Source organism: Poecilia formosa, unplaced genomic scaffold (genome assembly GCF_000485575.1).
Source record: "Poecilia formosa unplaced genomic scaffold, Poecilia_formosa-5.1.2 Scaffold216, whole genome shotgun sequence".
In the NCBI taxonomy this organism is placed as follows: Eukaryota; Metazoa; Chordata; class Actinopteri; order Cyprinodontiformes; family Poeciliidae; genus Poecilia; species Poecilia formosa.
In genome coordinates this window covers 993,174-1,004,479 of record NW_006800155.1, presented here as the reverse complement: position 1 = coordinate 1,004,479, position 11,306 = coordinate 993,174, and the positions used below count along the sequence as shown (strand labels likewise).

Here is an 11,306-nt window from a genome sequence, read left to right as displayed (position 1 = left end):
TGTGTGTGTGTATCGCCTGACTCGTTGCCATGGTTTCTCGTAGGTGTTTCTGCTGAATACTGAGGCGTTGGAGCAGAATGAAGGATTTGTTTCCTCTCTTGTTTCTGACCCGGGTCGTCTGTTTGCGTCCTGCAAGGCATTATGGGAAGGTTTGCTTCCAGCCAGACGTTCTTTACGCCGTCTGAGGGTCTGTCAGTGGATTCCAGCTCAAGATTGAACTGTTTTTAATGATAAAATTAGAAATCAGGAAGCTGGAGCAGTTTGTTTAACTTCTGATCCAACAAACTAAAACTCCCAGAAGCTGCGGCAGAAGCTGCGGCAGAAGCTGCGGCAGAAGCTGCGGCAGAAGCTGCGGCAGAAGCTGCGGCAGAAGCTGCGGCAGAAGCTGCGGCTGCGGCAGAAGCTGCGGCAGAAGCTGCGGTGATGCAGCAAACCTCCCTGATGTTCATCAGTCAGTCTCTGCAGATCCATTAGCTGATTGGCTGAGAAATGCTGATTCACTCAGTTCAGATTGATTTATGCTGATCATTTCAAGACAAAGAAATAAATATGAGATTTTATTAAAAACATTCAGGAGAAACATAAGTTTTAATTTATTTTCTAAATTTAGTTTTATTTCCAGTGAAACTTTCTTATATATATATCCATCAATTTGTTATGCTTTTCTTATTTATTTGATTATAAATAAATAAAGCTCTGATGTATTTGTTTAATTGTATTTTCCTTCTTTAGTTTTCTTTAGTTTTATTTACTTATTAAATTTCCTTGTTGTTTTTCTTATATTTATTAAAATAAAATTTCTCCTCTCATTTCTCTTAATACTTAATTTTCTTACATATTTTTTCTTAATCTCTATTTTTTCTTTAATTATTAAGCTATTCATTATTTTCTTGTGTGGTAAGCTTTTAAGTTTCTTATTTATTTTCTGTATTTTGTAACCAGGGCATTTAAAGCCGGAGCATTCGGGTCCTGAAAACCGACAGTATCGGTGATTAAATCGTTTTTGTTGAAGACGGGCTGCTTCTCTCTGGGTGATGTTTGTTCTGCGGTTCCATCCAGAGTAAAGTTAGAAAACAGTTTCTGAGGTTTTAGAGGTGAATAAAGTTGATCTCGGGTTTCAGAACCATTTCCTCTTCAGAACCAACCCGATGACTCTGCAGGTTTCTCGTCTTTAATTTAAACTAAATGTTGACATCTTGTGTTTGTAATCTCAGGTTCTGCGCTTCATGGCGTTGAGGAACGGCAGCAACGCCACCAGCCTGGTTCTGCAGCGGGTCGGCGCCGCCAGGCCCGGCGGCCCGGCGAGGAGGCGGGGCGGCGTCCTGCAGCTGGCGGTCCATCCGGTGCTGCGCCTCAGGACGATGGTGCTCATGTACGTGTGGTGAGTATCGGACCCGGCCGCCGGTTCTGTTGGGCCATTTTAACCCTCAGTCCAGATAAATGAGCCTCTGATGTGGAACTGAGACGAGTTTTAGTTTTGATTCAGGAAATCAGTTTTAGTTTTACTTTATAAAATGATCACTTTCTCTTATTATTGTGATTTTTTTCTTGTATTACTATTTTTTCATAATTTTGACTTTTTTGTCGTACGATTTATTTCTCGTATTATTGAGACTTTATTCTAATAAAATGACTTCAGTCTTGAATCGGTGCGACTTTTCCTCATTAAGACGTTTCTTGTGACTTTGTCATATTTTATTCTGGTAATATGACTTTATCCTAATTACTTTTTACTTTTTTTACACGATTTTATTCTCGTATTATTGAGACTCATTTTTCTTGCAGTGATGTGACTTTAGTCTCCTAAGTTACTTTTTTTCTTAGCCTGGCATTAATGCTTTGTAAATGTGAGTTTTTATTTATAAATTCATTTTTTTCCAGTTTTTTCTCTTGCTGCTGTTTCCTAACAGACGGTTGGACTGAAACATCTTGTTCATCTTAGATGACATCATCTGCTGGATGACATGATGTCAGCAGGGTGTGGATCTAAGTGCCAAATGTCCGTTGAGACAGTAGAGTTCGTGTTTTCGGCCTGCTCACATTTTTTATTCCAGGACAGGAAAGTTTTTCTTTAGCGCTAATTTTCTTCCAGCTCCGATGTTCAATGTTCCTGATCTGATAGTAAAAGATGAAGCTGAGACCCGTTCAGCAGATCTCAGGTAACACTCTACCTGTGTGTGTGTGTGTGCGTGTGTGTGTGTGTGCTGCAGGTACTGCTGCAGCCTGGTGTATTACGGCCTCACCCTGGGAGCCAGCGCCACGTCGGGGAGTCGCTTCGTTAACGTGGCCATGTACGGCCTGGTGGAGCTGCCGGCCTACCCGCTCTGCATCTATTTCATCAATAAGAGCTGGTGAGCCGACATGCCTGTGGGGCTCCGGCCCCTCAGTCGGACCGGCCCCTCAGTCGGACCGGCCCCCCAGTCGGACCGGCCCCCCAGTCGGACCGGCCCCTCAGTCGGACCGGTGCCCCAGTCGGACCGGCGCCCTGCGGGGCTCCAGAGTTAACGAGGCTGGGTGAACAGTAACGGATCCTGACCCTCCTGAAGGAAAAATGTTTTATTNTCATCTGCTGGATGACATGATGTCAGCAGGGTGTGGATCTAAGTGCTAAATGGCCTTTGAGACAGTAGAGTTCGTGTTTTCGGCCTGCTCACATTTTTTATTCCAGGACAGGAAAGTTTTTCTTTAGCGCTAATTTTCTTCCAGCTCCGATGTTCAATGTTCCTGATCTGATAGTAAAAGATGAAGCTGAGACCCGTTCAGCAGATCTCAGGTAACACTCTACCTGTGTGTGTGTGTGTGCGTGTGTGTGTGTGTGCTGCAGGTACTGCTGCAGCCTGGTGTATTACGGCCTCACCCTGGGAGCCAGCGCCACGTCGGGGAGTCGCTTCGTTAACGTGGCCATGTACGGCCTGGTGGAGCTGCCGGCCTACCCGCTCTGCATCTATTTCATCAATAAGAGCTGGTGAGCCGACATGCCTGTGGGGCTCCGGCCCCTCAGTCGGACCGGCCCCTCAGTCGGACCGGCCCCCCAGTCGGACCGGCCCCCCAGTCGGACCGGCCCCTCAGTCGGACCGGTGCCCCAGTCGGACCGGCGCCCTGCGGGGCTCCAGAGTTAACGAGGCTGGGTGAACAGTAACGGATCCTGACCCTCCTGAAGGAAAAATGTTTTATTCTACAGGCGCATCTCAAAAACTCAGAATATTCACATGCTAGTCGGTAAACATGCTAATGATAGCCCACAGATGAGTAGTAGCTATCAAGCTAGCATTGGCATTTTAGCTAATTTTTACAAAGTAAGTCAACATTGGTCAACATGCTGGTGATTCTACTGGAAGCTGCAACATGCTAGTTACTCAAGGTGCCAGTGATCGCCGTCATGCTAACGTTAGCATCATAGCTATAATAATAGAACCCGCCAGAGACGTTTGGTCTCCTTCCTGATAATAACAGACGGCTTCTCTGCTGATCCGCTGCGGTTTCCTGTTTCAGGGCCGGCAGGAGGAAGAGCATGTCCAGCTTCCTGTTCCTGGCCGGCTCCGCCTGCCTCTGCACCACGCTCATCCCCGAGAACTCAGGTGAGGTTCTGCTTCCTGCTGCTGCAGAGGGGTACGGCTCAGTCTGATGATGATGATGATGATGTTCAGTGAGGAAGAGGAGAGAGGCCACGATGTTGGTTCCTCTTTAGAAATTGTTCAGAAGTTGACAGAAACTTCCTGGCAGATTCTGAAATCGTCAGACGTTCGTTTAGCTTCCTCTCTCACTTTCCTCTTCCCATCACTCCCTCCTTCCTTTTTTATTCCTCCTTTCTTTCCCTTGATTAGTAATAAATGTAACATCGATAAACACATTTGTGTGATTTTGTTTGGTAGAATGTAATGATTATTGCTTCTTTCATCACTGCTGACTGATGTTTTTATGATGTAAAGCTCTTTGACCTGCCTTGTTGCTGAGATGAGACGTACTAATAAACTTAACTTCTTTCCTTTCCTTTCCTCCTTTCCTTTCCTTCCTCCTCTCAGGGTCTCTGCTGAGCATCACGTCTCTGGCTCTGCTGGGGAAGCTGATGGTCAGCGCCGCGTTCAACATCGCCTACGTTTACACCTCAGAGCTCTACCCGACTGTGATCAGGTGACCTGGAGGCGTTCAGCCACACCTGGGCTCGGTTTGGGAGGGGTCAGAGGTTAAATGAGCCGTTTGTGCTGCAGGAACGCCGGGTTGGGAGTGTGCTCCATGTCCTGCCGAGTCGGAGGAATCCTGGCGCCGTTTGTTCCCTCCATGGTGAGTTCTGGTCGGTTCTGGTCGGTTCTGAGGGAAAACGGAGCTGAAGTTTGATCCGGTTCTACTGCAGATCAGCAGCTTTTAGTTTCAGTATTTTGTCTGTTTAATCTGAAGAAAACCACTGAAGCGTTTCTTCCTCATCGGGTTCATCTGCTTTCTGCTTCTCTGCCCTGAAACTCCCAGTATAACAGGGTCAGACTTTGTACTGGGGCTGGACCTTCATACTGGGAGGGGAGGGCTGGAGGAAACGAGGACCCAGAACTCTAAATCTATCTCTCTCTCTCTCTTTTTCTCCTTCTATCTCCCTCTCTCCCTCTCTCTCTCTCGCCCCCCCTCCCTCTCTCTATCTCCCTCTCTCTCTCTCTCCCTCTCTCTCTCTCTCTCTGTAATAAACGCTCCTGATGTTTTTCTGGCCTTTTTCTCAGTGACTGAAGCTGCAGGTTCATCATCGGTTTCCAGTCATGTTGTCTCTGGTTTCCTTTGACTTCAGAGGAAAGATGATGATTTAATGACTCAACATCGTGACAGTGATGCTACTGTTAGCATGCTAACAGCGTCTTTGAGTTATTTAAATAAGTGAACCGGATCTTGTTCCTTTAAGAAGCTGCTGCCTTGAGTTGATCAGCAGCTAAATAAAAACAGCAGCAATGCTTTGATATAGTTATTAAATATAGTTATTAAAATGGGTATAAAGTGTTAGATGCTGATTTCATGGTTCAGAAAACCAGGAGATGGATCCAAATAAACCCAAACATGTTTGTGTGACGGTGATTTTTGACTCGGATTATTCAGCTGTTTGATTTTTTGATTCAAGGGAAAATATTAAAAATATGTAAGGTATGGTGCAATAATGGAAAACTTTGTTAAACACTTCCACTTAGACTTTCATAACATCCTTAAAATGCATCAGAGGAAGTTAGAAACTGTTTAAGGTCACAATCGACCAGAGCTGAGGTTCATCTTCCAGAGGCAAAACGCAGTTTAATCTTTATTTACTTTTATATTTTCAGTTTATGCCTTCAGATCCTCCACTGGGCTCCATATTAGGTGTTTTCAGTAACTCAGAGTTATTTTCAGATCACTTCCTCTGCTAACTGGCAGCATGTAGAGACACGAGTCCAGTTAGATTCAAGTTCCTCACAGTTCAGGAATCTTTTAAATGCTGGTTTTAAATGAGGAGTCTGTTTGAGACGACGCGCGGCGTGCCATTCGGCGGATTCTCTCTCCTGCTCGCCACCTTTTCCTGCTGTGTTCCTCCAGCAGATGGACTTTCCGGCAGCTGTTTCACAGGTAGGATAGTTTTAGTTTAAGATCAGAACCGCCCTCCTGCTTCAGTCCGGTTCAGATTTTCCAGGGCGTGGTCGCTCTCCCTCCGACCATCTGGACTCCATCAACTCATGTCCTGACTGACCTGCTGGCCTCTGGTGGTCTGAGGACCGTCTTTCTGATTGGAAACATGGCTGACGAGGACAGCAGCTTGGGTTGCAGCAGATAGAAAGTGTTTGACTGCAGAGATGCCGAGTCAGCAGGTGAAGCTGCCTGAACATGAATTTACGCTGCAGCTTCACTCCAGTCTGATGATTCAGGCTGAAAATGAACCACAGTAACGTTTCTAGAGTCAGAAACTACAGAGGACCGCGTTGTCATGGAGATGTTTATGTAAACAGCCGACCACACCTCCATCTGAAGGCGCTGCACTTGCCAACTTTTCCTCAGAGATAACTTTAACATCTCATTAAACAGTTTCACTGTAACACTATGTTGGGTCAGAGGCCAAAATACCCAAGAAACTAAAGAAATCTCGGGACTTTCCAGTCCATTTGCGTCCTTCAGCAGTGAAGCGTGAGCATGTGGCGACCCCTGGTGGAGCTTCTGAGAACTGCAGATAGGAACAGTTTAGGTTTCTGCATTTTTCACCTCAAAACTAAAAAATATATAAAGATTTAACTTGGAGGAACCAAAACGCAGCAGTTTGGAATCACTGAAGTGAAATCAAACAAGTTGCCTGGATTGTTGTTAGAAAATGATAATAGGAAATAATGAAATATAAAGTTTTATGGTTGGCAATTCGTCAGAACTCGGCAAGAACTGCTGCCATCAGGGAAATGGTGCTAAAAGACCAAAAGCTTTTAGACAGAAGATCCACAGCTTCCAGCTCCAATTCTGCTGAACGGCTTTTACATCATTTCACTTATTTTATACTCTTTGTTGTTTTGGGCAGTTTTTATTTGCCCAAAGATTAAAAAATAATAAAGATTCAAGAAAAACATTTCTTGTAGCAACATAAAAACTTTATTCTTAGCATAGTGTTAGCATGCTAACCTTAAAGGGACAGCTAATTATTGTTTTCAGACAGTTGCCGTATCAGTTAAATCAGAAATACTTTTTTTTTTAATCCCAAAGGAAAATCTAAATATTTTTACTACAGACCTTGTTATGCGTCTGAAACAAAGAGATGATGCTGCTGATGATAAAGGTGTCATAACTCGTATCAAAGTGATTTAAAAGTTGTTTCAGACAGTGATGTTGTGTTCAGGAAGGACGTTTGGTAGCAGTCAGTCTTGCAGCCAGTATGAAGATGCCTCTGACTGAAGACTGTTGCTGCCTGATCCTTTCATGACTGTCCTGACATGCTAACGGCTCAACATCCAGGCAGCAGAGATGATGTTTCACAGCAACATGTCCTGAATGTCTCCATCAGTTGTTGGCTAGCTCTGCTAATCCACCTCCTTTGCTTTTGCTGCTCCTCTTTGTCTGGTCAGACAGAAAAAATGGTTTAAACTTCCTTCTTCTCTCTATGCTTCATCCTGCTATTGTTAGCATGCTAACACCAAGTTCACCGCTTGCTATTGTGTTAGAATACTGACACTGAAGAACCAAACTAATTATTTTTACGCTGTTAGCATGTGAGTGCTAATATAAGCATGCTAACATCAGTCCAGAAATGATAGAATAAAAAACTATAATTACGGTCAGACCAAAATATTTACACTGTGATGATTATAACTTGTTATAATGCTATGCTAACATGCTAAAGCTAACATACGGTCAGACCAAAATATTTACACTGTGATGATTATAACTTGTTATAATGCTATGCTAACATGCTAAAGCTAACACCAGGACTGAGTGCTGATGTTTAGCTTGATAACACCTGATGCAATTTAAACATTAGCACAGCATGCTAATAGTGAAAGTGTTAATTTTGGGGATTTTCATTGTAAATATTTATATTCAGTCTTTTTTTAGTCATCAGTCAAAAGTTTTTAGAGACTATTAGGAAAAACTTCTTCAATTTAAATGCAGTTTTCAGGTTTAAACTGGAGACGTGATTCATCCCATAACAGTCAGGAGTTATAAGTGATGTTTCTGTCAGTATGTTTGTGTCCCTCAGGTGTTGCTGTAGTGTAAACATCTCTCGTGTTTCAGCGCGCGCTGCACGCCTCCATGCCCTTCACGGTGTTCTGTCTGAGCGGTTTGTCTGCTGGCTGCCTGGGCCTCCTGCTGCCAGAGACCCTGAACAGACCTGCAGCCGACACTCTGGAGGAGCTGAGCAGCAGCCGGGTTCTGGAGAACAAGGTGAGGCTGCAGATCCAGAACCTTCAAAACGCTGAGGGGAAACACTAAAGCATCTTCAGGGACCCTCTCAGGCCCGTTTAAATCATCATCAGATCGTTTCCACACATTGAAAACAAAAGGAAACTCCTCAGAGTTTTATCTCCAGACTCTCGTTTCTCTCTGCAGGCTCTGCTGTATGAAGATAAAAAACTGAAATCAAACCACCAGTGAAGCTCTGGTCTTCGTTTCGGTCCAGAGGGAGCGGCTGCGTCAGCGCGGCGTACCGGCCCTTTAAGACGGAGAGTCTCCGGGTCGCCGCCTGCCGGGTTCTCCTCGGTTCCTCCTCAGGTTTTTCTCTCCAGGTGTTGCTGCCTCTGGCAGGAAGTGAAGCACAAACTTTAAACATTCCTCTGGCCGTCGCTCTGAATGAAGCCAGGTCAAAGTTCACTGAACCCAGAATCAGCTGGGAAACATGATCTGCTGGGAGCAGAGCTTTAATCTGAACCGGGTCGTGGTTCTGACCCGTTAGAGAAACTGTCTTCACTTTCAGTGAAAGTGATGATGATGATGTAACACCTGGCAGCTCAGGTGAAGATCAAGTGATGTTTAATATTTTCCATTTTATATGAATCAAGCTTTGCTGCCCCCTGGTGGCCGACAGTGAGCAGGTCAGGAACTGAACTGGATCACAGATTATTTTTAAAACAGAGGCGATGCCGAGTCACGATGTGGAAGCTATCAGAGCGAAGCCGCAGCATGTAGATCTGGATTCTGACCCGTTTACACGTTGAAATGTGATTCTGATGGAAACTCTGGGTTTTCACATCTTTCCTGAACTCCGGTCGATTTTTCTACCTGAACTCATTTTGAGCTGAGGAAGAAACGGTGGCTGGTAATAACTGTGCCTCTCTGATGTTTAACACTCTAAAACTCCAAATGTCACCAAGGATTCCTGTCTGGTTTCTGGTCCAAACGTCTCAGTTCACTGGAAACGAGACAAAACTAACTTACACATAAACCTTCAGCAAGATACAGATATTAATGGCATTTTGCTGACATAAGTGAAATACTCAGCCAGAGTAACTAATTGGTTTCCATCAATATTAAGGAATTGTTTCTATATTGTGTTGGAAAGTTACTTTAATCATATTTCAAAGATATTTGCACTAGAACTAGACCGAAATACTTGGTAATATTTTGTTTTTGCTGCATTCATGTTCATCCTCAAATATTCTGAAAACGACCAATAATAGATTTATTTACTTCCTGTTTACTTCCTGATATTCTGTAAAATGTCAGTTTTCCCAGCCAGAAATCAGCCCAACATCAGGTTTAGGGTTCAAACTATCTGAGTTTTCCTACTGATTAAATCCTAAAATTGGAATAAAAACCTATAATTTTTGATAAAAGCCTCTAAAGACGAATTCCTGGTTCATTCTACAGCATCTCTAACTCTCCTAGGTGAGAAAATCTCTGCACTTTAAATCTGCACATTTATGGGACCAACCCTAAATATTTTAAAGTTAGTTTTGTAGTAAATTCTGATAAACTTTGACATGTTAAATCCTGATTTTTTTTTTCCAGTAAGGATGAATAAACTGCTAAATTGGTCAAAGTTGTTTGATTGAATCATAAAGAAAATCACCAGAGAAGTAAAACCTGTAAATGAGTCGGATTTATGTTCATTTTAATAATAATCAAGGATTTTTAAAGGGATCGAAGCTCCTGGACTAAAAACACTACAACATTCCTGACAGCCTTTCTTTACTCTGTAAATACTGAGATGAATAAAATGTTACTAAATGGATGTTATTGTATCTACAGGGATCTTTGGTTTTACTTTGAGTAAAAATATTAATTTTCTCTTCCTGTGTTGTTTTTTTGTCTTTGTGGTTTAATGAGTAGAAAATCATCAGTTTAAAAATAGATAATTTCTTTATTTATCTGCCTTGGATGAATCAACATTAATCCCAAACCTCTGAATTTGTCGCAGTTGCACTGAAGCACAGTAAAGCAGGTGTCATGCTGTGGGAATCTCTGATCCTGAGGTTTTGGGTTTGTTTGAAGTCAGTGGGCCGAACCGGACCAGTAAGGAGAGCTGGGTAAACATGACGGGTGGATTTGAACTGGTGGGTCGACTCCATCCATCGTTAATGTGAAGCAGCTCAGGGATTAACGAGAAAACAAAAGTAAAAACATTTTACAATAAACGTTGAAGAAAAATACGGATACTGATGTTTATATGTTCAGCCTGAAACAAAACAGCGTTTCCATTACAAATCTGCGCAAATCTTTTCTGATTTTCACAAATGAAGTGTTTCCATTAAAATAATGTGAATAAGTTGAATGCAATAATCGACCAGCTCACTATCATGCAAAAACTTCAGGCAGGAGAAATGAAGATTTTTCTGGAGGTTAATATCCAGATAAATGCAGGAAATGAAACGGCTCAACACAGAGCGGTGACATGCAGCTCAGGAAGCAGCTCAACCTGGAGCTCTGGCAACCAAACCAGGAAATAAAATCTCACTTCAGATCTGACTGGACGACTAACAGGAAGTGCCCCCCTATAAAGTTGAGCGGTGATCAGGCTGAAGGACATCAGGGTGGAACCTGCTGTGTCAGAAACAAACTATTAGAGAACAAGCTGATAAACTGCAAGCACTCTGGGCCGGCCCAAGGCATAAGCAAACCAAGCTGTTGCTTAGGGCCCCGAAGTGGAGCTGATTTTTAAATTTTTTTACGGACCTTTGATTATGTAGAAATCATTGTTTATATGGACATCAAAAAAAATAAATCGCTCGTTGGTGCCCCCTGGTGGCCGTGGTAGGTCATGCTTCACCAGGTGTATGACCTGCCATGCAATGTGCAAAGAGCATCCAAACTTCCAAAGCACCAGTGGAAGATAAGTTAGCAAAACAACGTTGTAAAAAGGGACTAATCCTTCAGGGAGAGAAGAAGACAAAAAAGACAAAAGTATGTTTTTATGTCTCTTGGTAATGTTTATCAGAAATATTTTACTGGTCAACTACTGATCTTTAAAATGTTTGACCTGCCAATTCTGATTTTAGCTGATAATTTTTTTCTGTCACATGTGACAAAGGACAGTGGTTGGTTAGAGACCGTCTGCAGAGCAGTAAGAGGATTTCTACAAAGATTTAACCTGATGGAGAAATCAGACATTTAATAACGAGATGGAACCACAGTTATCAAAATAATTTGAAGAAGATTATTTTCTTTCTTTCCTGATTTTACTTTTTGTGTTATTTAGAGCATCTTGCTGCAGTTTGTCAACATCAACTTAAATCTGGTCTGAAGAAGAAGTTCCAGTCTGTGTTTGAGGGAATCGCTACAGCAGGAAGTCCAACCCCTCTGAACCAGATCTACACAGAGCTCTACATCACAGAGGGAGGGACTGGAGAGGTCAATGATGAACATGAGGTCAGACAGATTGAAACAGCATCCAG

The 11,306-nt window shown here is 43.0% G+C and overlaps 1 protein-coding gene across 3 annotated transcripts in view; it reads left to right on the top strand.

Annotated features, from left to right (window-relative positions):
• The window catches only part of slc22a15 (solute carrier family 22 member 15), a 14,506-nt gene extending 5,080 nt beyond the window's left edge, over positions 1-9,426 (top strand). The window contains exons 7-13 of one of the 3 annotated variants that reach the window (XM_007568026.2): positions 1,215-1,381; positions 2,211-2,351; positions 3,493-3,578; positions 4,023-4,131; positions 4,209-4,281; positions 7,711-7,860; positions 8,026-9,426. In XM_007568026.2, coding sequence (XP_007568088.1) covers positions 1,215-1,381; positions 2,211-2,351; positions 3,493-3,578; positions 4,023-4,131; positions 4,209-4,281; positions 7,711-7,860; positions 8,026-8,070 — 771 coding nt within the window. In that variant the 3' untranslated portion in view covers positions 8,071-9,426. Of the gene's footprint in view, positions 1-1,214; positions 1,382-2,210; positions 2,352-3,492; positions 3,579-4,022; positions 4,132-4,208; positions 4,282-4,395; positions 4,623-4,706; positions 6,396-7,710; positions 7,861-8,025 lie in introns of those variants that run through there. The other 2 variants (XM_016679613.1, XM_016679612.1) reach the window with 2 other exon arrangements.
• Positions 9,427-11,306: the final 1,880 nt, after the last annotated feature.